Source organism: Hylobates moloch, unplaced genomic scaffold (genome assembly GCF_009828535.3).
Source record: "Hylobates moloch isolate HMO894 unplaced genomic scaffold, HMol_V3 SCAFFOLD_7, whole genome shotgun sequence".
Taxonomy (NCBI): Eukaryota; Metazoa; Chordata; class Mammalia; order Primates; family Hylobatidae; genus Hylobates; species Hylobates moloch.
This window is the reverse complement of record NW_026652282.1, coordinates 14,932,063-14,956,505: the sequence shown is the minus strand read 5'-3', so window position 1 is coordinate 14,956,505 and position 24,443 is coordinate 14,932,063. Positions and strand designations below refer to the sequence as shown.

At 46.5% G+C, this 24,443-nt stretch overlaps 1 protein-coding gene across 1 annotated transcript in view; it reads left to right on the top strand.

Annotated features, from left to right (window-relative positions):
• Positions 1-16,718: 16,718 nt before the first annotated feature.
• BEND2 (BEN domain containing 2) overlaps positions 16,719-24,443 on the top strand; it is a 65,039-nt gene continuing 57,314 nt past the window's right edge. Inside the window, exons 1-2 of the mRNA XM_058441574.1 lie at positions 16,719-16,863; positions 20,881-21,093. Coding sequence (XP_058297557.1) covers positions 16,839-16,863; positions 20,881-21,093 — 238 coding nt within the window. The 5' untranslated portion in view covers positions 16,719-16,838. The remainder of the gene's footprint in view (positions 16,864-20,880; positions 21,094-24,443) is intronic.

Sequence of the window (24,443 nt, the reverse complement as noted above, 5' to 3'; positions counted from 1 at the left end):
CTCCTGCCATAGAACTGAAGCACTTAAGCACATGCATTTGTGGAAATAATCCCTCAGGGACAACGGGGCGGCCAGGGCAGGGTTTTGGCCTTGCCAAGCCCTGCTCCTCCTTTGGCCTCACTCCTCCACCTGGCTTTGGCTAGCCTCGGAGGCTCAAGTCCACTGATGTCAGGGGCGGGGTGGGTGCACATATTCCACAGGGGCAGAAATCAGTCCGTTGGGAGCATCTTACAACTTCCTTTTACATTCATGTAAGACGAAAAAGATGAAGCTTTTCTGCAGTTAATGTACGGAGTCACTGATGTGTTCTAAAGTGCTGAACATTGTTGGTACTTGCCACCACCCCAGCCCTTCTTGGTTCCTCCCTGTCCTTAGAGGCATAAAGCCTGGACGCGACACTTGCCACACTCCTTTGCCAGTAGACATGGATTCTTAGATTCTGCCCCAAGAGACCCTGTGCCCTGATTTGGGGAGGAGGGAGGTGAGGAGAAGCCGCTTCCTTCTGGTGGCTGCACAGGACAGGCTTTTGAGCATCAGCAGGAGGCAGATGTGGGGTTTGCCAGCAGCCTCTGGATATCACCTTGAGACTCACCCACTTCAGTCGTGCAGGCAGCTGAGACCACTGGGGGCAGGGGAGCTTCCCTGTGACTCTTGCAGTCCTGGGTTTCTAGAAACTTCCTCCCTCACCTTAGCCCCTGCCTTCCAGGAGCCATATAAGCTTCTGATTCTCTATTCAACCACTTCCATTCTGAAGATTCAGAATGGCTCATATGTCCCTGACCAGACCTGGACTTGTCTACCTTCTTCAGCATATCTGTCCTGTAGAGGTGGCCCACCGTTCAGAAAGAAGAGTAAAACTTCCATAGAAAGTGGCCTTTATATTATCTAGTTTAAGTAAACTAGTATATTTCATCAAATCTAAGACCCCTTTGATTGTAAGATGCACCGTTTACCAAATAGTGAAGGAAAATGCTACCTATTAAATCACTCACCATTGATTATAATATGCAAACTGGGCTGGGGCGTGGTGGCTCACGCCTGTAATCCCAGCACTGGGAGGCCAAGGCGAGTGGGTCACTTGAGGTCAGGGGTTCTAGGCCAGCCTAGCCAACATGGTGAAACCCCGTCTCTACTAGAAATACAAAAATTAGCCGGGTGTGGTGGCACGCGCCTGTAGTTCAGTTACTCCGAAGGCTGAGGCAGGAGAATCACTTGAACCCGGGAGGCGGAGGCTGCAGTGAGCCGAGATTGTGCCACTGCACTCCAGCCTAGGTGACAGAGTGAGACTCTGCCTCAAAAAAAAAAAAAGGCAAACTGATTTCATAGATGTTAACATGAAAAGATGGGTGGCTTAAGACGTAAAATGTTAGCTCTTAAAAGCTGAACAGGTGGTTTTATTTATTATTTATTATTTTTTTTGAGACAGAGTCTCTCTCTCTTGCCCAGGCTGGAGGGCAGTTGTGTGATCTCAGCTCACTGCAACCTCTACCTCTTGGATTCAAGCGATTCTCCTGCCTCAGCCTCCTGAGTAGCTAGGATTACAAGTGCACACCACCACACCCGGCTAATTTTTCTATTTTTAGTGGAGATGGGGATTCACCACGTGAATTTGTCTTTAGTGGATTTGGGGATTCATTACCATACCTCAAAAATATGGTGAGATGCAACTGATACATTTCCTGCCACGGTTCATTCATTCATTCACTTGTTTATTTATTTGCATACTGGATGTCTTTCCCCACTAGAATGAACTCTTCATGAAGGCAGTGAGTTTCACCAGCTTTGACTCTTGCCATCAGGAATCAATTACTTGTTGATAGAATCATAATCCTGGGAATCAGATTGAGGCTATTTTTAAGTAGCAAACACATACTGAGCCATTCCACAAGTGTCAGTGAATGACTGACATAAGGTGCCATTTGGCCTTTGGATTATTTTCTGGTTGGTTTCACTTCTGCGTTTTACATACAGCCAGTCAAGCACTGAAACGATAGGAAGAAAGAGGGAGTTATTGGAGGACGGTGTGACTCTGAAGAGAATTAAAAACTGTAAAATCCCCAACCAGCCACTGGTTTAACATGACATCTTGCTAGCAGCCATTGGGTCACTCACTCTCACCTTCTCACTAAATACCTTTTGGAAAAAGAAAGTGACCAGAACACAGGGTACCCCTGCAAATTAGAAGGGCAGGCAAGCTTTTGCCCATCTGGGAAATATTTCTACAACTCTCAGGCCCTTGAAGCTGGATTGAGAAAATACATACATCATCAATTCTAAGATGTTCTTTTTTTCCCAGGCATGAACGTGTCTGACATCTGGATGGGTTTTACAATCCACGGCGTCTTCAGATGCCATGTAGTATGGTCATTTGGGGCATGGCCATGCTGCACCCCTTGCGTTGTTCCTTCAGGTTATGTCAATTCCAAAACACCCAGCAAACCCTAGCCAAGGAGGCGACTGCAACTCCTGGAGCCGGGGCATGGGTAGCACATGTGGACCCCACAGGCACAGCACTGCAGGTGGAAGCTGAAACAGAAGAGCCCTGATGGGAGCACACACTGCCAAGTGGAGTTTTCAAACCCCATGTCAAAGAACCAGGAAGTCAGGGAGGAAAATGCCCCATAAGGCACTGCAGACTGGCAGGTAGCTGGGCATGAGAGAGTGCACAGCACAGGCACCATCCCCGGCCTCAGGATGCCCACAGTCTATCTGGGAAGACAGCATGAAACATACAAACACCTACGTAACTCATGAGTGTGCAAAATGCGGCAGGTGGCGTAGCCATGAGAGATCCAGCAGGCAGCCTCTACCTGGCTGAGAAGATTGTACAGGGCTTTTGGAGAAAGCATCGTTTCCACCAAGACCTGAAGGATGATGGGCAGGGGTCAAGGGAGGTGTGTGTTGAAGGCCAAAGACCCTGAGCAGGAGCGAGCTTCTGTCAAGATACACCCTCTTCCAGTAGGTCTGTGGCTTTCTTTTCAAGACATCTTCAGTACTTCTGGTGGTCATTTGATTGAAAACCTTTATCTTTTCCCCAGGATAAACCAATTGTTCCTACACTTTTCCTAAAGGGTAAATTCATCACCTTTATCACATATTAAATCCTTATGAAATGTTTTAAAAACATAATGTATTACTTGTGTGGAACAAAATTACCCCCAAACTTAGCAGCTTAAAACAACAAACACTCATGATCTCACCCAGGGTCCGATGATCAGAAATCTGGGCGCCGCTCAGCCACGTGGTTCTGCCCCAAGGTCTTACAGGTCATATACTCACTGTCTGCTGGAACTGCAGTCATCTCAAGGCTTGACTAGGACGGGGCTCTGCTTCCCAGACGGCTCACTCATATATAGGATGACCAGCTTGTCCCCAGAGTTAGCGCTGAGAGGCTTGTGCCCCGGCTCACCCCGAAGTCCCGAGATGGTTGGTCACCCACACACGCCGACTGGAGCCCTCAGCTCCTCTGTGGCTGTTGGCAGAAGGCCTCCATTCTCATGGGGCTGCCCACCTCAGCCACCTATTCCCTCTGGTACAAGGCTCCCAAGACTGCAGTGGATGGGAGGCAGAAGCGATTCAGGAGAGAGGCAGAGGCATCCGAAGAGATTTCACAAAATTGAGCACAGGTTCAGCAACAAGGAACATGTGAATTACAGGAAACAAATACTGTCTTTTGTAGTCTAGGGTCAGAAGTGACAACTTCTGCGGTGTTCTGTTGGCCCGCAGACCATCCCTGATTCACTGTGGGGTGGATTACACAGGAGCGGGATTACCAGGGGGTGGGGATCACTGCAGGTCAACTTGTGGGCTGATACCACACATGAAAAATGTTGAGCTTCGCCAGTGACTAAAGAAACACGAAGTAAAACAGGGTGTGTGTGATTCTTCGCCTTTTATGAATTTAGCAAAGTCATGGAGGTCATAATCCTAAGAGAATTAGTGTAGGAACAGAAAACCAAATACTACGTGTTCTCACTTGTAAGTGGGAGCTAAACATTGGGTACTGATGGACATAAAGATGGCAGCAATAAAGAAGTGGGGACTACTAGATGGGGGAGGGAGGGAAGAGAGCAAAGGCTGAAACACTCACTGTTGGGTGCTATGCTCACTACCTGGGTGACGGGATCATTTGTACCCCAAGCCTCAGCGTCACACAATATACCCAGGTAACAAACCTGCACATGCACTCCCTGAATCTAAAGTAAAAGTTGAAACAAAATTTAGCAAAGGTCAAAACAATGTCAAATACTCATTCTAACGGTACGTGAATTTGGTGTAGCACGTCCAGAAGGCAGTTAGGCAGCATACAGAAAAAGCCTGAAAAAGGCATACACCTATTGATTTAGTAATCTCTCTACTTCCAATGTATCCTGCAGAAGTAACCACGTGCTCAAAGAGTACGGTATTAGCAAGCCTGTTCATCACAATATTGTTAGCAATGACAAAGGGCTCATAAACGAGTTCACAATAGGGGAACTGTTGAAATTATGTTACACCCATTCAATGTACACATTTGCAGTCATGAAAAGTTATACAGGGGAAAGTTATTTATTCACATGGAAAGATACACGATATGTTGATCAAAGCAGGTCACAGGCGGATTTGTAGCATTCCTTCTCCAGGGGATCCCATTGTGTGTTTATACTCAGATGTGTTTATATGTCTAGAAGATGTTGGAAGATACACATCAACCTGTCTATAATGGGTGTGGAGGGGCAGGTGGGATTCTGGCCATGTTCTCTTCGTTTTGCTTATCTTCACTCTCTGATTTCTCTGCAGGGCATTGCTGTTATAATAATTGTTCAGTTTCAAGAACACAGGCTATATCATGTCCAAATCACTGTGGAAGACAAAAGGCAATAAAACATTGCCATTTAGCAGGCAGCAGAAACAGCCAAAACATAAGGAAAAAACATAATGTATGTCAGAAGACCAACTTAATGTAATGACATTACATAGAAACAGATTAAATGCCCACGTTAAAAAGATTCCAGGATTTATTTTAAAAAGTCTTATGCTTTTACCTACCTCATCATTTACCTTAAATATTAGAATAAAAGGTCGAGCCGGGCATGGTGGTGCCTGCTGTTGTCCCAGCTACTGGGCAGGCTGAGGCAGGAGGGTTGCTTGAGCCCAGGAGTTCGAGACCAGCCTGGGCAACACAGGGAGACCCCCATCTCTTAAATAAATAAAGGACCTGGACAGAAACTCATCAGCAAGCAAACAGAAAGTGCCACCATGATATTACTGATCCAGGCGAGGGAGAATTAGAGGCAAAAAGCAGTCAATGCATCAGGACTGGCTACCTGGTAAGAAGTTCAAGTGCAGATCATGAACTTGTGTATGACCAATTACACGTAATCAACAGCAGAAAGCAGAACCAGATGGACCTCATGGATAATTTAATAGAAAGGCAACAGGAATGAAAGACTTTGTTCTCAGCTTTTGATAGATGTATGCAAAATTAATGGTAGATATTGGTATCATTGTAAAGGCATTATTAATAGATACCAAATTCAGAAAGGGAACACAGCCTTTTCCGGACTCCATAGAACGTTCACAAAACTGAGTACCTACTACGTTACCAAGAACCCTCTGAATGTCAGAAAGCACAGTACAGGCTGTGGTCTGGGGCAGAAAGTTCGAAGTTAATGAGACCCTCTGAGGCACTAACAACAAAATCAACAATCACCACCACCGCCTTTCTAGGCAAAGCTTCTTTCTTGAACTTTCTCCTTGTGTTCCTGGCCCATGCGTCCAACCGTCAGCTAATGTCTCCACCTCCAAGCCACAGTCATCTCCTGCTCATCATCCCTGAGTCTTTTCCCCTCCTCTCTTTGCCACTCTACCCCTCTCCAGTCCTGCCTGTGTCAATAGCGTCTTCAGGGAGGAGTCGTGAGTGTGGGTTTGCCATCTGCTGCTTCACAAACCCTTTTCACCTTGCTTAAACCTTCAGTTTTGTCTCATTACTCTTTTAGGTGAAGACAATCTTTAAAACCCTCTGAACTAGACAAATTACATTCCCTTTAACAAAAGCCATATTCCCATGCCTTCTTCTAATCTTTTACTAAAGAAACATCATACTTTCCTTACACACCTTGTATGTAAAACTGTTTCTCCAGTAGTGTCAATTACATATTACAGTGTTAACTCTTAGCAACTTTTATTTTTTGTGATCTCGGCTCACTGCAACCTCCACCTCCTGTGTTCAAGCGATTCTCCTGCCTCAGCCTCCCGAGTAGCTGAGATTCCAGGTGTGTGCCACCATGCCCGGTTAATTTTTTGTATTTTTAGTAGAGATGGGATTTCACCATGTTGGTCAGGCTGGTCTCAAACTCCTGACCTCAAATGATCCGCCGGCCTCTGCCTCCCAAAGTGTTGGGATTACAGGCGTGAGCCACCACAACTTGTTAACCAATAATTTTTAAAACTGTCTTTATTTCCAAAACATTGCTAAAGTCACATGACAAAAGGCACTGAAGTTTCTTTTATTTTTTGTCAGACAAAGTCTTGCTCTGTCACCCAGGCTGGAGTGCAGTGGCGAGATGTCGGCTCACTGCAACCTCTGCCTCCCAGGTTCAAGCCATTCTCCTGTCTCAGCCTCCCGAGTAGCTGGGATTACACGCATGCGCCACCACGCCCGGCTAATTTTTGTATTTTTAGTAGAGACGGAGTTTCGCCATGTTGGCCAGGCTGGTCTCAAACTCCTGACCTCAAGTGATCTGCCTGCCTCATCCTCCCAAAGTGCTGGGATTACAGGCATGAGCCACCATGCCCAGCCTATGCCTTATTGTATTACTTACACTCACGCCAACACATGATGTGGCTCTGACCATCTCTTCCTGTCTTCCTTTCATTGGTACTCACACAGGATCTGCCCCTGCCTGTCTCTTCTGTCTTTCTGTGCTCCATCCTCACACCTCTTCTGCTCCTGTCCATGTCTTTCTGTTTTGGTAGGGTCCATATCTACCCGTGATGTGTTTCCTTCCCTTCTCTCGTTGTCTTACTTGATTCTGACCCTTACTCAATATTGGATCCATCCTTCTCCTCTCAGCCACTCTTGTGAAGCTGCCCTGGCCATTTCTCTGATGCTTCCCCATGTCCAGCTTCCTCCTGAATTCAGGCCCCGCCCTTGCAGTGGCTCTTCCTGGTTTTCTCTGTTCCCAGGTGTTGGGGCTTCTTCCTCTTTGAACCATTCATGTCTCAGTTCCAATGTGGCCTCTCAGAGAAGTCTTCTGTGACTGTCCCTCTTGGTACGTCCTCCCTTCCTTGTCATCCCCTTTCACTTTCTTCACAGTGCTCCACGCCTTCGGAAAGAATTTTGTTCATTTCTGTTTTCCCTCCCCTTGCTGAACAGAAGGTCAAGGTCAAGGCCTGGTGTGTGCGGCTGCCCACTCTGTCCCGCCTCACAATTGTGCATGGTGCCCTGGAGGTGCTCAGTGAGGATGTGTTCAATGAAGAAGTGAATTCCAGTAGTCAAGATACAGCTCAGCAGGAGTGGCCATGCACGCTGAAATTCACGGGACCCTAAGGCAGAGGAAAGCTGGGAGGAGCCAGTGGATTTGGACTGCAGAAAGCCGGTGGTCGGCTATGGCTAACTGCGCTTGCAGGACCCAAGAGGCGGAAGGTGGTGGAAGGAGGGACTGGGGGATGGGTTCAGGGAGGAAAAGAAACGTGAGAATTTGAGTGGCTGGAGAAGAAAGCACGCGGCCGAAAGCGTGTGAGGCAAGCCTAGGGCCAGGGGCTTGGCTGTGCTTCGCGGTGGGCTGGTCCTGCTGTCGTGTTGCCGTCGGGGGAGGGAGCTGGGGCTCCTGGCCTGTAGACAGGGCTTGGCTTCAGGCACCAGGAGCCGCTGTCTACACATAAGACGGGCGCGAAGAGCTCAGGTTGGAAGGGAGGTGTTTAGAGGACACCGTGCCCCGAGGCAGGTTGAGAGGCAGGAGGACTGCTCAGGTGGGATTCGCTGGTGAGGACCGGGGGCTCAGTGAGAGGGCTGGGGAGCTTGACCTCCTGGTGCAGCGGCAGGGCTGGAGAGGGCAGTGAAAATGGAGACCATCAGAGACAGCCCTTGGGCCACGGGGCCGGGGTCCAACAGCAGTTGGCGTCATTCTGCAGGGGGAGGAGTCGTGGAGCCTGGAGGGGAGGTGCAGAGGCTTCTCAAGCCATCCATGGGGGGTGCCAGGGTCAGGCGGCCACAGAGAGCAGAGGCCCAGCACTGGAAGCCAGGGAGGCGGGAGTGCAGGACAGGGTGCCCCTTGGGTGAAGGCAACACACGAACTCCCGTACCAACACGTGCGCCGGTCACCAAACCCACACCAAGTCAGAAATTCTAGTGCACGCAGACGGCCTACCAGTTCCTGCTGGGGGCCTGCGGAGGGCTTATGGGAGCCGCCTGTTCTCAGGGCCGGCTCCCGCTGGCTTGGCCCTGTCCACGGAGGCCCCTCCATGGCGCTTTCCATGCCTCTCCTTTCGGGGCCCCTCCTCTCTCCAAGAGCCTCAGAGCCTTTAAGAAAGGGGTTGGAGAGGGAAAGACCTGCCCAAGGCACTCAGGGCTGGGCCCCCCTCCTCTGCCACCTCTGCCTGTGTGGCTTTGTCACAGGGCTCAGGCAATCCGAGTCTGTTTTCTGCTTGGTCCAGTGAGGATCGCCCCTCCCCTGACTGTTCAGGGAGATCAAGAAGGGGAAGTGCCTCATCCCAAAGGGTGCCCACTCTGTCTCTGCCTGTCTTCCTGCTTTTCCCACCCCCAGGCCCCTGCTACTCCCTTTTCTACAGCCTGGCCACAGCTCACCCCGCCACACATACAGTGGAACTGCAGCCCCAGAAAGCCTTACTATAAAGGAAGACTTTAAATTCCTTCTCCAAATTCTTTTGAGCTGGGGTTCTGGACAGCTGAGCAGGGCCTGGAGCAGGAAGGACCTTGGGTGGGCTTTGAATGGGATCCCAGGAGCTGTGGGAATCAACTGAAGGGTGATCAATGGTGGGAGGCCACACAATCAGATTCCTATTCTGGGAGCTCTGGAGCTCTCAGCCAACAGGAGCTGACCATCTATCTGCTCCACACACTACCTGGGAAGATGTGCATCCCAACCGCGTATTTTCCTTGGGGTCCACTCGAAGAATTTCTTTCTGCCTTTTCCTGGGCTATGCTCAGAAGAGCAAGTGTCCCTCTGAGAGTAGCCTAAGTTGTTGGGTTAATGACCGCGAGTGAAGCACAACTCCCTTTCTCTTTAAAATGGTAGAGGAAAGTACTTTCAAGCTTGCCTGAGCTCTGAGAAGCTGAGCTTTCTGCAGTGGTCTTAGCGGAAACTTTGACTAGAGTGTTCAAAAGGCGTCTTTCCTGTTTGCTTTCTCGGCATGAAAACGTCAAGATACAGAATCCAGAAAGGTCACTGGAGCCTGGCCCTCTGTGATCTGGATTCGAAGCTGCAGACTCTCTGTTGAACTGGTTGAGCGGGAAGGCAGAGTGCGCTGGGGCCCAGCCTCCTGGGGCCCTGAAAGGATGGGATGGTGCAGGCCGGTCCCCCCACCCAAACGCAGGCGCGGGAGGAAGCCACGTGGGATTTGCTTCCCCACCAGGAGCTAGGTGAGTGAAGGTGTGCCCCGGAGTCGTGCACCGGGTGGCGATCAGCATGGGCTGATGGGGTCGGAGGCGGTGACAGCTCAGGTTGTGCCTAATTAGGAGGCCTCCTCCAGCTGGAGGTGCTGCCACCTTCCACCAGCCCTGGGGCACACCTAAGACTCTGCTCCCCGCCCCCCCAGGAGGCTGAGTGCTAGACTCAGCCTGGGAGACAGGGTGAAGTTCTCAGGCAAATTTTACTCCACCGTTTTGTAGTTAACACGGAAATGGTGAGGTGCTAGCCTGTCACTCTGTCCCGTGCTCAGCCTGTCTCCCCTTTTCATGGCCATCTCAGCCCCCTCCATCTTCCTCCCTCCCTCCTCTCTCTTTTTCTCTCTGACACACACATGCACACACTCACACACAGACACATGTCTGTGCCCATGAACACACAGGATCTAGCTTTCACAACTGATGGCCGGAGCTCGGTGCTGCTCTGCAGCTCCTCCGGGCCTTTCCCTGTCCTTACAAAAAACATACCCTCTGATGGTTAATATTGAGTTTCAACCTGATTGGATTGAAGGATGCAAAGTATTGTCCCTGGGTGTGTCTGTGAGGGTGTTGCCAAGGAGATTAACATTTGAGTCAGTGGACTGGTAGAGGCAGACCCACCCTCAATCTGGGTGGGCACCATCTAATTAGCTGCCAGCACGGCTAGGATAAAAGCAGGCAGAAGGGCGTGGAAGGACTAGACTGGCTTCGTCTTCTGGCCTACATTTTTCTCCCATGCTGGATGCTTCCTGCCCTCAAACGTCGGACTCCAAGTTCTTCAGCTTTTGGACTCTTGGACCTTCGACCACAGAATGAAGGCTGCACCGCTGGCTTCCCTACTTTTGAGGTTTTGGGACTCAGACTGGCTTCCGTGCTCCTCAGCTTGCAGATGGTCTATTGTGGGACTTTACCTTGTGATCATGTGAGTCAATCCTCCTTAATAAACTCCCCTTTATATGTACATCTATCCTATTAGTTCTGTCCCTGTGGACAACCCTGACTAATACACACTCCTTTGTCAAACCTGCCCTTAGGACCAAAAACCCACTGTAAACACTGGGGTCAACAAAGCAGCAGGCTCTCAGGGCCTCATGAAAGCATGGCGTTGCACGCCTTGGCCAGGCCACTGGAGCTGCGTCCGGGGCTCCAGGCCACGGGTGACGACCACTGTGCCGGGTGAGATGGACCCCCTCGGGTGGCAGGAGTTTGAATGGAGTGGAGTGGAAACAAGTGGCGAGTGGCACCATGGCCAGCTGGATGCTGCTCTGTGGCCATATTGTCCCCTCTCCTGTCCTGTGGGCTGCATTTAAGTCAACTCTCCCCCTCTTCTTGCAGGTCCAGCAGGCAGGGCAAGGCCTGCTTGCTTCCACTGCACATCAACTAGGCTGATGCTAGGAACCTGCCTCGTTGGTCGGTGTGAGGCTTCAACGTCCTGATCCTGTGGCTGACAGTGCATGGAGCTGCAAGCAGGTGATCCGGCCTGGCCACCGTGAGAGGTGCCTGCAGCTTCTGAACCCCAAGTTGGCTGCCCCCACCAGGCACATGGGCATCTCTGGGCTCAGGCTGGGCATCAGGTGTCTTGACAGTTCCCCTGGTGATCCTGGGGTGCAGCCGGGGTAGGGAACCCGGTGTCTGGCAGAGTGACCAATACAGGCTGTGTTGTGGGAGTGCCCTGGCTTGCCCTCCCCACTTGCTCGAGGGCAGAGGCTGCCAGGCTGGGCCTGCACTCCCGCCGCCCCTTCCCTCCTCCAGCTCCCCTGGGGAATGCGTTCCTTCCTTCCATGAGTTGCATTCCAAGATCCCCAGCCTTCACTTGCTCTGTTCCTCTCGTCCCCAGAAAAGTCAAGGCCACTGCTTCGACTCCACACCTTGCAGTGTGCTGTGTCCCCAGCTTTCATTTTAGCCTGTCACTGAAGCTGCCAACTCCCAGGCCAGCGAGCTTCTCTCTTCTCAGCTTTGCTGGGACACGGAGGTTTCCCATTAATGAAGGGTGAGGAGGCTCCCTTCTGAAAACTTGGACCCTCCAGGGTTTTCAGTCTGGGCCCTCCCCCGGGATGTCCCAAGAGGCTCACAGAGCTAGCTTCCTTCAGAGGACTGAGATGGCTAGGCCAGTGCCCATGCCAGGACCACTCTGGTAGGAAGATACCTGTGGTTGTTGGGGAGTAGGGGGGAGGGGACAGCAGAAGGCTTGTGTCCCCCAGTATAGATGTTTCTATTTCTTCTTTCTCCTGCTGTCTTATCTCCTCCTATATCTGGTTCTATTTCATTTTATGCTGGATATTCTATTTCAAAATTCTTTGTAATGGCCATTATTAAAAGCTCAAAAAACAGTAAATGTTGGCATGCACGTGGTGACAGGGGAACGCTTATAAACACTGCTGGTGGGAACGTAAATTAGTACAAACTCTATGGAAAACAACGTGGAGATTCCTTAAAGAACTAAAAGTAGAATTACCATTCGTCTCAGCAGACCCATCCCACTACTGGAAAATAAGTCATTATATGAAAAAGACACATGTACATGCAGATTTATTTATTTGTTTGTTTGTTTATTTATTTATTTATGAGACGGAGTTTTGCTCTTGTCACCCAGGCTAGAGTGCAAAGGCGCGATTTCGGCTCACTGCAGCCTCTGCCTCCCGGGTTCAAGCAATTCTCCTGCCTCAGCCTCCTGAGTAGCTGGGATTACAGGTGCCCACCACCATGCCTGGATAATTTTTTTGTTTTTTGTTTTTTTTTGTATTTTTAGTAGAGACGGAGTTTTACCATGTTGGCCGGGCTGATTTTGAACTCCTGACCTCAAGTGATTCACCTGCCACACACAGATTTATTACAGCTCAATTCACAATTACAAAGATATGGAACCAACCTAAGTGCCCATTGACTGTTGAGTGGATAAAGAAAATGTGGTGTATATACACCATGGAATACTACTCAGCCATAAAAAGGAATGAAATATTGTCTTTTGCAGCAACTTGGACAGAGCTGGAGGCCATTATTGTAAGTGAAGTAACTCAGGAATGGAAAAGCAAATACTGCATGTTCTCACTTATAAGTGGGAGCTAAGCTATGGGTATACAAAGGCATGCAGAGTGGTATAATGGACATTGGAGACTCAGAAGAAGGAGAGTGGGAGGATGGCGTGGAATTAAAAAAACTGCAGTGGCTCACACCTGTAATCCCAGCACTTTGGGATGCTGAAGCTGGCAGATCACCAGAGGTTAGGAGTTCAAAACCAGCCTGGCCAACATAGTGAAACCCTGTCTCTACTAAAAATACAAAAATAAGCCAAACGTGGTGGCGCGCACCTGTAGTCCCAGCTACTCAGGAGGCTGAGGCAGGAGAATCACTTAAACCTGGGAGGCAGAGGTTGCAGTGAGCCGAGACTGTGCTACTGTACTCCAGCCTGGGCGACAGAGTGAGACTCTGCAGATTGGGTACAGTGTACACTACTCGGGTGACGGATGCAGTAACATCTCAGAATTCACCACTATATATTTCATCCCTGTAACAAAAAACTACTGGTACCCCAAAAGCTATTGAAATAAAAAATTTTAAAAGAAAATCTTTGAAAATAAATAAGTAAAATAAGTAATTCTTTGTAGAAATAAGTTACCATTATCTTTGCAAGAGAGAATATCTGCTTGCTTTATGCAGGCACCTGGGAGTGCTAAATTCGCAGGTGACATGAGGCTGATCTAGAGACTACGTGGTTAATTTTTGATTACTTTTACTCTGAAGATTTGTCTCTTTGTGGTCCCAGTTTGAGGTGGGAGGTGGTTTGCAAACTCTCCTCCTTTGGTGGGTCCCAGATTCCGACTTTTGTTCCTCAGTCCCACAAAACCACCCAACGTGTAGCTCAGCCTCCTTTGGCCTCTTCTGCATCAGCAAATGTCCAAGAACAAAAGCAATGCTTTCAGTTTCTCACACCTATCTACGTTTTGGGTCTTTCTCAGATCCTAGCTCAGTAATTGTTAACTTTATGATATTCTTTAATGGCATATATATATATATATAGATATACACACACATATATACGTATATATGTGTATATATGTATATATGTGTATATACGTGTATATACACACATATATACGTATATACGTGTATATACGTATATATATACACGTATATACGTATATATGTGTATATATATATGTATCTACGTATATATGTGTGTGTGTGTATATATATATATATATATATATATGTATATTTTTTAAGACAGAGTCTTGCTCTATCACCCAGGCTGGAGTGCAGTTTTGTGATCTCGGCTCACTGCAACCTCCATCTCCCAGGTTCAAGTGATTCCCTGCCTCAGCCTCCCGGGTAGCTGGGACTACAGGCACCCGCCACCACACCTGGCTAATTTTTGTATTTTTAGTAGAGACCAGGTTTCACCATCTTGGCCAGGCTGGTCTTGAACTCCTGACCTCGTGATCCACCCGCCTCGGCCTCCCAAAGTGCTGGGATTACAGGCATGAGCCACCGTGCCTGGCCTAATGCTATAATATTTAAAAAACATTGCATCCAGCTTTTTTTTAAAGTTGTCTTTCAGAAGATGTTCACCAGTCCACAATTACAGGCTGCAGAACTCCACATTGTTGTGAGTGTACTGGCTGTTGACAGAAATACCTGCTCTGTAGCTGCCGTGGTCCAGCTTGCACCTGGGAACAGACAGCTTTGCAGCATCTCCTCTCACTTCTCCCATCGCTGGGAAGCCTCGCTTGCCTGCGGTTCTTCCCTGCTCAGGTTAATGTAGCTTAGGCAGGACAGGAAATGGAAAGCCAGTCTTAGGTGTGACAGTAGGAAAGTGTTTCTTCCCTCCTTTCCATCTCCCTCCGTGGAGAACAGGGGTCAGGCAAATGAATGGAGAGGACTGGCCAGAAATTAAACTGAAGGGGATTACTGAGTATCTGTTGGCTATTCAATTACAGTCCATGAACAAACCTTGTGTACCTATTGAGTACTGTGTGCTAGAAGGAAATCCCAAAAGGTGGGTGCATCCCTCCAGGTCCAGTATGAAGAGAAATACCATGTAGTAATTTGAACAGGGAAAGTTTAATGTAAAGAATTATTGGTTGGGTGTGGTGTCTCATGCCTATAATCTCAACACTTTGGGAGGCCGAGGTGGGAGGATCACTTGAGCCCAGGAGTTTGAGACCAGCCTGGGCAACATAGGGAGACCCCATCTCAACAAAAAAAATTAAAATTAGCTGGGCATGGTGGCGCACGCCTGTAGTCCCAGCTACTCGGGAGGCTGAGGTGGGAGGATCGCTTGAACCCAGGAGATCCAGGCTGCAGTGAACCATGAGTGAGTCACTGTACTCCAGCCCGGATGACAGAGCCAGACCCTGTCTCAGAAAAAAAAAGAAAAATATATTAAATATAAAAGAGGACTGGAGTAATGAGAGATTAGCTAATAAGAAAACTCTAAAATATTCTTTACAAATTACAGGTATAAGAAACAGGCCCTACCCTTAGGGTTGAGACACAGTGTCTAAGACTCAGTGAATGGCTGCACTGGTGGACTTTGCTGTAAATCTGTTCTCTGGAATTTGCTGGAAACCCAACCTTGCAACTTCACGAACTTGCTGGAAATATGCCCTCTTTAAAGTACTGGAAATCTGCCCTCTCCTGAAGGAGAAAGCTACACTTTGCATCAATGTCCTCAGAGAGCACAGGTCAACCAGGAGGCAAAAAAACTCTTCCTCCTACATTCTCCTTTTAGCACCTTCTACTGCCAAAGGCTTAAATTGTGTCACTGGCAAAGGGAAAAACATTTAAAGGGCCCACAACCATTTTCACAGAGTTGGCAAAAGTGGGTGAAGTTGGAGGTGAGAGGTAACACATTGGTAACCAGCACAGTGTATCCATTTCAGCCCTCAGTTTCTCTATGCATCCTCCTACACATATGTACACTTTGGAACGATAGCAAAACAAGTCTGTGTTTCTACCTAACAATATACACCTTTGCTTCTCACAAGTAAAGAAATTCTTACCCTTCCCCCAAATGAGGAGACACACAGTCCCAAGGGTCATTGTGTAACTGACACAGTGAAGAAATGGATCCCAAATTCCAGGCACCGGTGCTTTATATTTTATAACATTTAATTCTTAGAATCTTGTGAGGGAGGTGGTGTTCAAATATAAATAAGACATGGTGCTGTCCTCCAGGAACTTAGGAGAGAGGCATGTTGACGAGGATTTATAATATCAGGCAAAGTAATTTAAATACTAATAGGGACGTGAAGATTACCTGCTGTGGGATCCTTCTTACCAGGGGGCTATAGGAAAGTGTCTTGATGGAGGTATTATTCGAACAGATGTAGTACCGAGACAGGTTTTGAAAGACGTGAAGACAATAGTAAAGACATGGAATCAATCTAGGTGCCCATCAATGGTGGACTGAATAAAGGAAATGTGGTACATATACACCATGGAATACTATGCAGCCATAACAAAGAACAAAACCATGTCCTTTGCAGCAGCATGTACACAGCTGGAGGCCTTTCTCATAAGTGAATTAACACAGAAACAGAAAACCACATACCTAATCTTCTCACTTGTAAGTAGGAGCTTAAACATCCGGTACACAGGGACACAAAGATGGGAACAATACACTGCAGACTACTAGAGGGGGCAGGAAGGAGGGGAGGGGAGGGGTTGCTAGGTATTTATTAGGGGCACATTTTCAAAGTTGGCTTGTTTTCGGATTTGTTCCCAAAGCCGGCATCGGATGTGAGGAAGCAACCCGGAAAACACTAGAACGTCTGAACGCAATTCTCTTACATTGGACTTTGTTTTTATGATGTGCGTTTTGGGACGAGCAGAATTACACTGTTGGCTCCCAGTTCATTATTTCTATCTCTATCTCTGTCTCTACATCTGTATCTATATCTACATATACTCACACACACATATATAGTACAAATATATATAGACATACATATGTATATTTTTGTAGAAAGGGCTCTTTAAGAAAGTAGGTCGAAAGTGGGGGGAGCGAGGCCCTTTGACCCCCCCAGGAGTCACGCACGCGTGCCAAGCGCTACTGCGCAGCCGCAGAGACGTGGTCCAGGCCCCTGCCCGCGCCTCATTGTGCCTCGGACAACGAGTGTACGCAGTTACCACGCAGTTACCACGCAGTTACCAAGCAGTTACCACAGAGCCGCAGCGCAGACGTAGGCCTCAGGTCTCGGGCCTCAGAGCCAGACCCTGCCATCTCACGATGTCTGAGGGGACCGAGGAACAGGGTAAGGTGACCTGGCCTCAACTGGCCCACTAGCTTGGGCCTCAAGTTCTGTCAAGAGTCTGGATGGCACCCACTTAGGCGGCCATTCGGGGGGGCAGGATTGGCTAGTCATCGGCCGGGGCATATCGGGGGGGCGGCCTCTGGGTATCCGCCATCTGCCGCCGATTGCTCAGTGCGCCGGTGAGAAATTTGGCGTGGTGGACCGAGATGGCCCAGGGTTCAGGTCGTCTCAGGGGCTCTAGATGTCCCTGAGACGTGAGGTGATCCTGAGGCTTATGGCGTCTCCGTGGCTCTTGGTGGCTCGGGGTTGGGGTGACTCGGGCTTGTGCCGAGAGTGAGTCAAGAGGCTGGGCCTGGTTGCCCTGCGGCCCGCAGTTCTTCCCGGAGCCTCGAGTGGTTGGGAAACAATCTAGGCGGTGGCGACGCCGGGCTCCGGCGATACAGCAGGTCTATGCGGCCGCACTTTTTCTTGAATTTATTGATTTTCCCTGGTGGGCAGCCGCGGAACACAGCCCTGTTCAGCGTTTTGGTATAGTGGCTGGGGCGCAGCCTCAAATTCCGGGTGTTCTGAGGGGGTGCTTTGGGTGGTACCCGCCGCCTCTCCCAGGGTGCCCTCGTGGGTGACATTTTGAGATTTCGCAGCTTATTAGATACTTGATGCTGACTTTCTGGGACGAGCTGATCCTTTTTCAGCTGTTCTCTTTTTGGTGAGGCGGGGTATGGGTGGGCGAGGAATGAGGAATGACTCAGACTTTCACAGAGGTTTTTTTTTTTGTTTGTTTGTTTGTTTTGGTTTTGCTTGGTTTTGTTTTGTTTTGTTTTCAGACAGAGTCTCGCTCTGTTGCCCAGGCGGAAGTGCAGTGGCGCCATGTCGGCTCACTGCAGCCTCCACTTCCTGGGTTCAAGCAGTCCTCTCACTTCAGCTTCCTGAGGAGCAGAGACTACAGGCGTGTGCCACCATGCCTGGCTAATTTTTTATTTTTTGTTGAGACGGGATTTCGTCATGTTGCCCACACTGGTCTTGAATTCCTGGGCTCAGGCAATGCTCCCGCCTCAGTCTCCCAAAGTGCTAGGATTACTGGCGTGAACCACCGCACTGGGTGAGAGCTTTGAGTCTAAAGAATTGACAAACTCCCGAATTGATTTCCTGTCGGACGTTTTGCGGTTGAGACATAGAGTCTGAGGCTTTGATGGTAACCGCGTTTGATTAGAGACAGACCGTGCACCTTCGCTGTTTTATTGTAAATACGTAAATGAGGAGGAAGAGAAACATGTAGGGTGTTGGGAACAGAGGCGGGAGTCGGGAGATCCTGTGAAATCGGAGTCCCTTTGGAGCGGGGGGAGGCCGTCGAGCGCGTGAGGGCCCGGCCCCCTTGCCGCGTGGTCGTTAACCGGAAAGGCCCTGATTTGGCTGGTGGTGGATCGCGTGCCTCCCTCCTCTCCCCGGCTCTATCCGAGTGCGGCAAACTGGCTTCAGGTTGACTAAAAGCGACTTTTCGAGCAGCTTTGCTGCGCGGTGTTTTCTAAAGCGGGGCGTGGGCTGGGTGCCTTTTTGAGCCTCACTTGTCCCGCCTGTGGCAAGGGCTGGGCGATGGGATACGGTTCTGGCGGCAATGGAAGGGGCTGCCTTTGACAGTCCCGCAGGAAGATTTAGAAAGTGATTGTTCTTAAAGCAAACGGAGCGGTCTGGCTGTTGTAATCGGCCCCGTTTTGCTGTGTGTTCCTCAAAGTGGTCCCGGCGTGAAAAGCCGTTTTCAGACCTCATTGTGAGCTGTGCCTCATCTGATGAGTTGATGGCAATTGAAAGCCTTGCACCTTGGTAGCATAATGTTCAAACAATTTCTTGTTTTTGTTTGTTTTGTTTTGTTTTGTTTTTTTGAGGCGGAGTCTCGCTCTGTCGCCCAGGCTGGAGTGCAATGGCGCGATCTCAGCTCACTGCAACCTCCGCCTTTCAGGTTCAAGCGATTCTCCAGCCTCAGCCTCCCGAGTAGCTGGGACTACAGGCACACGCCACCACGCCCCGCTGATTTCTGTATTGGTAGAGACAGGGTTTCACTGTGTTGGCCAGGCTGGTCTCGAACTCCTGACCTCAAGTGATCCGCCCGCCTAGGCGTCCCAAAGTGCGGGGATTACGGGTGAGAGCCACCACGCCCGGCCATCTTCAAACAATTTCTAAGTGTTAAAATGTCTTTTAAAATTTAATTGGGAAAGTTATGTGTACACCTAAAAGAACTGATGGGACTTTTACATATTTACTGAGAAACCTTAGTGGCGTTGTCAATAGCTTTACTAGCTCTAATTTGAAAGATCTGTTGATATACAAAAGCTTGTCTTAAAAATACACTTTCAGTTGCCTTGGTTATTTTCTTCTGATGACAGAATCTAAAGTTCATTGTACAGAATCGACAGAAAATTCTAACGATAATAAATTTGCTATTCAGTGATAGCCACCTAGATAACCATTGGTATGTTACCTTTGGCTCTCAAAGTTAGGATTATACTGTATTTTCCTGTTTTGAATCCTTTTCTCCCCTTTAACTTTATTTAACTTTATTTCACAAGCATATCTAATATGAGTACATTTTCTTTGGGAACATGCGTCTTCTTCTTTTTGTTCTTTCTTTCTTTTTTGTTTGAGACAGGGTCTCGTTTTGTCGCCCAGGCTGGAGTGCAGTGGCGGGATCCTGGCTCACTGCAACCTCAGCCTCTCGGGTGCAAGCCATCCCATCTCAGTCTCCCGAGTAGCTGGGACTACAGGCGCATGCCACCACCCCCGGCTAATTTTTGTATTATTATTATTATTATTATTATTATTATTATTATTATTACTTTTTAGTAGAGACAGGATTTCGCCCTGTTGCCCAGGTTGGTCTCAAACTTCTGAGCTCAAGCGATCTGCCCCACTTGGCCTCCCAAAGTGCTGGGATTACGGGCGTTCGCTACCGCGCCCTGCCTGAGAACACACTTCTTATTGGCAATATACCATTCCAGCTCAGGGAAATACCATAATTTATTTAAGCTTTTGTTTATTTAATACTTTGGTTTAGATAATTAGGTGGCTTCTAATGTTCTATTTTTTTTTCCATGAAGACTATTAAGTAGACTTCAGAGTGACTCTTAAAGAAACCTCACTTTTTATGGGTGAGAAAACAGAGGCAAAAGGGTCAATTTATCTGGCCCAACGGTCATACCTCTGGATAATTACAGAGCCTGAATTGGAACCTTCCTTCTGTGATTCCTAATTTAGTACCATTTTCAAATCAACACATGCCCCTCACACTAGCTAATTATTTTATTCTCCTGCATTAGTCTATTTGAAATAAATAGAACAAATCCAAGTTATGATGTAGTTTAAATGTGATCTGTGAGTGAATACTTCAAGCTTAAATGTGTTCTTTTTCATGCCAGCTTTAAGAAATAAAGCTTATTTTGATCTTAGACATTTTGCATAATGTGTTTTCATATTCATTAAAATGGTTTACCGAGTTGATATTTCACATCTGGTATATTTGTGGTTACCTATTTCACATTTTGTGAGATTCAGTTTTAATTCATTTCATAACAACATTTACTTTTGCACTTTATTTCTGCATTATCAGTCATCATATAAATTAATATTAGTTTTTAGAGAACAAATTTAGAACTTCATGGTCACCACAAATATGTCTACTTAACACCAGTTGCATCATTTAAGTTAAAAGCATATCATTGAACACTGTGGCATGGGCCAGCTGGCCACATTTCTTAAATGAGAAGAAATGTATTGCTCTATGAAATTGGAAGTACTAGAGATAGTAGTCTACGTGTGTATATGCATACATACATATATACATACTTCAAAACTTCCTAGTATTGGTTCATTAACTAACTTGTAATGATTACAGATATAAAAATATATAATACAAATTTTCAGCTAAAATGTGTTTTTTAAACAATCTTTAACTTTATAAGGTAGCTTCCTCAAGAAACTCTATTTAATGTGATATTGAATCTAATCTTTCTCTTTGCTTATTCTTAGATTTTGTTATTGTAACTGTCGACGACAGTGATGATGACAATGATTGCAGCATTGAGCTGGTGGAAGATTCTGAAACAGCAGATAATTCCACTAATGACGTAGCAGATGATTCCACTTATGTCACAGCAGATAATCCCACTGATGACACAGCCACACAACCAAATTTTCCAGGCGGCAATGATGACCATCACTGTCCACTCCAAATGTCATATGGTAATTTTGTTAAATTTCATTCTTGGCAAAATTTTGCTCTCTGGTCCCCATTTCCAGTAAATTGCTTAAATATTCCTGTAACCTTTACAGTAATTAGTTATGACCAGAGGTCTTAGCTTCATGGTAATACCACAATGTTTACTTCTGCTTGCATTTTCCCTTCACTTAAGCTTTGCCATGTCTCCTTTGTTCTGTGTGAGACAGTCTCAGAAAACATTGGGGAGAATATATTCTCTGTCTTTGAACAACTATTTATATCTGGCAACTATAATTATAACAATTTGGTGGCAAAGCAAAAGTAAAAAGCTAAAACTGAACTTCTAGGAATAACAGCTTGAGTCAAGAGTCCATGGAGCAGGTGGCATGATTATTTACGTAGAAAGTCTCAAAGAATCAACAAAAATCTCCTGGAAGTCATAAGTGATTATAGCAAGGTTGCAGCAAACAGGTTAATATACAAAAGTTAATCACTTTACTACATGCCAACAATAAACAATTGGAATTTGAAATTTACATTAGCATCCAAGACCCCATGGAAAGTGGAGTCCTGCAACCAGAATTGCTATAGCCACTGGTCCTTTGAATGGCTCTCTAGGAAATGTGAGACCATCCACATCCTCACTTGTACAGAGAGCCATGAGATGTTAACTCCTTGGAATATTTCTTCCTTAGCTATATGACAATTTATTCTTTGCCCTTTGCTTAGATAATTGGATTTTCTTCTCTTTAAAATGTGAAAATGTTATTGCCTATGTTGGAGACTGGCAAATTTTTTCTGTAAGGGGCCAGATAGTAAATATTTTAGGCTTTGCAGGCCATAAGGTCTCTGCTTTAAGTATTTAACTCTGCCTTTCTAGCATGAAAGCAGCTGATACGTAAACAGATGGTTGTGGCTGTATTTCAATAAAACTTTATGGTCATTGAAATTTGAATTTCCTATAATTTTTCCATTTCATGAAATATTCTCCCCCCCATCATTTAGAAATGTAAAAAAACTCCATAACATCTTAGCTTATGAGCTATACAAAAACAGGTGGCCAAGTGGATTTGGTCCACAGGTTGTGGTTTGCTGATCCCTGATCTGATACCAAAAAAGTCATTTGATACCACTTATCTGTTTTGGTTTTAAAACTATATGCAGGGCTAGCAGGATACTTCTTTAGTGTGTTATAGACCATCTGATATCATAGACAGAAAGTAGAATAGAGGTTACCAGGGACTGAGGTGAGGGGGAGTTATTGTGTAATGGGTACAGAGTGTGTGTTGGGGATGATAGAAATATTTTGGGTATAGATAGTGATGATAGTTATACAACTATCTGAATATATTTAATGCCACTGAATTGTATACTTACAAATGATTAAAATGGTAAATGTTTGCCTTTCAATGTATACGCATCATTATATCAAAATAGTGAAAAATTAGAAGCCATATAAATGTCCCACACTGGAAAACAGATAACAGAACCTCTGGACATCCATAAAATGGAATATTATGCGGGCATTTAAAAATATTTTTAAAATTATAAATGACACACAAAATTGCTTAAAAATATATGAGTAAGATAAATAAATGTATTTAAAGGTTACAATATTTATTGCTGGTGGATTGCTTTCTCTTTTTATTTAGATTCTGAATTATTTATAATGAGCTGAATTTTTTAGGCGAACTTTTTTTTTTTTTTCTTTTTTTTGAGACGGAGTCTCTCTCTGTCGCCCAGGTTGGAGTGCAGTGGTGTGATCTCGGCTCACTGCAATCTCTGCCTCCCAGGCTCAAGTGACTCTCCTGCCTCAGCTTCCTGAGTAGCTGCCACCACCACACCCGGCTAATTTTTGTATTTTTAATAGAGACGGGATTTCACATTGTTGGCCAGGCTGGTCTTGAATTCCTGGCCTCAAGTGATCCGCCTGCCTCAGCCTCCCAAAGTGCTGGGATTACAGGCATGAGCCACCACGCCCGGCCATAGGTGAACTTTTTATGGAAGTCTGTGACATACAAAATATGCACACATCATAAATATACAGCTTAAATAAATTTCAAACTAATACATGCATATAACCAGCACCCATCCCAAGAAATATAAGGTTATGAGCTCCCTAGAATCCTATCCACCCCCTTTCAGTCACTACTCTTCTTTGTAAGGTAACCACTATCCTGACTTCTCCCACCATAGATTACATTTTTCTGTTTTTGAGTTTTATACCAATTGAATCTTATGCTATACTCTCTTTTATATCTGGCATTTTTTTCAGAGACAGGGTCCCACTGTGTTGCCCATGCTGTACTTGAACTCCTGGGCTCAATTGATGCTCCTGGCTCAGCTCCTGTGTAGCTGGAACTATAGGCATGGGCCACCACACCCAGCTTGTGTCTGGCTTTTTTTACTTCTTGCTATGTGCTGCAATAGTTGGTTTATTCTCGTTGCTGTGTAGTTCCTTTGTTTGAATACATCAGAATTTAATTACTTATAGCTTGCATTATAGTCAGAAAAAACTCAAAACAGCTTAAAAAATAAAATTTCGTTGAAGTTACAGCTCAGTTTGGAGGTATCTTATTGGATCTTTTATTTTCTTCTTCTTCCTATTATTTTTGAGACAGGGTCTCGCTCTGTCACCCAGGCTGGAGTGCAGTGGCATGGTCACCTCTTAGGCTCAAGCAATTCTCCCACCTCAGCCTTGCCAGTAGCTGGGATGACAGGCGCATGCCACCATGCCCAGCTGATTTTTTTTATTTTTATTTTTAGTAGAGACGATATCTTGCTATGTTGCCCAAGCTGGTCTCCAACTCTTGAGCTCAAGTGATCCTCCTGCCTCAGCCTCCTAAAATGTTGAGATTACAGGTGTGAGCCACCGGGTCTAGCCTGGAGGTATTTTATAACTTGATATTTCTATATAATATTAGTCTGCATTTATCTAACTTGAGAGTTAGTTCTCCCATTTTCTTTATCCCCTTTTGATTTCTCTGTTTTGGGTCCTTGGTCATTAGGATCTCCATTATAGAATGAAAGGAAACAGGAAAGAGATGAAACTTGAATCCCTTAATTGTGCATCTCATTACTGCCCTGGCTCAGGAAGGTTTAAGTGAAGTAGCTCTGTCATTAAAGTGTCACCCCCAGTAACTCTGATGCAGGCTTTTAAAACAAATCTCTAGTACAAGATATAATCCAATACTGTTGCAGCCAATGTCTTCTTCTAGTTCTGTAGTTAGGTGACTCAGAACCATAACCAGATCTTCCTAATTCTAGATTGTTTGGCTTACATTTCACATCCATTTATTTAGGATTAATATAAAATTTAATAAGGCAATCCTAACTTGAAAGCTGAAATTAGAGATCATCTCAACTGATGTTA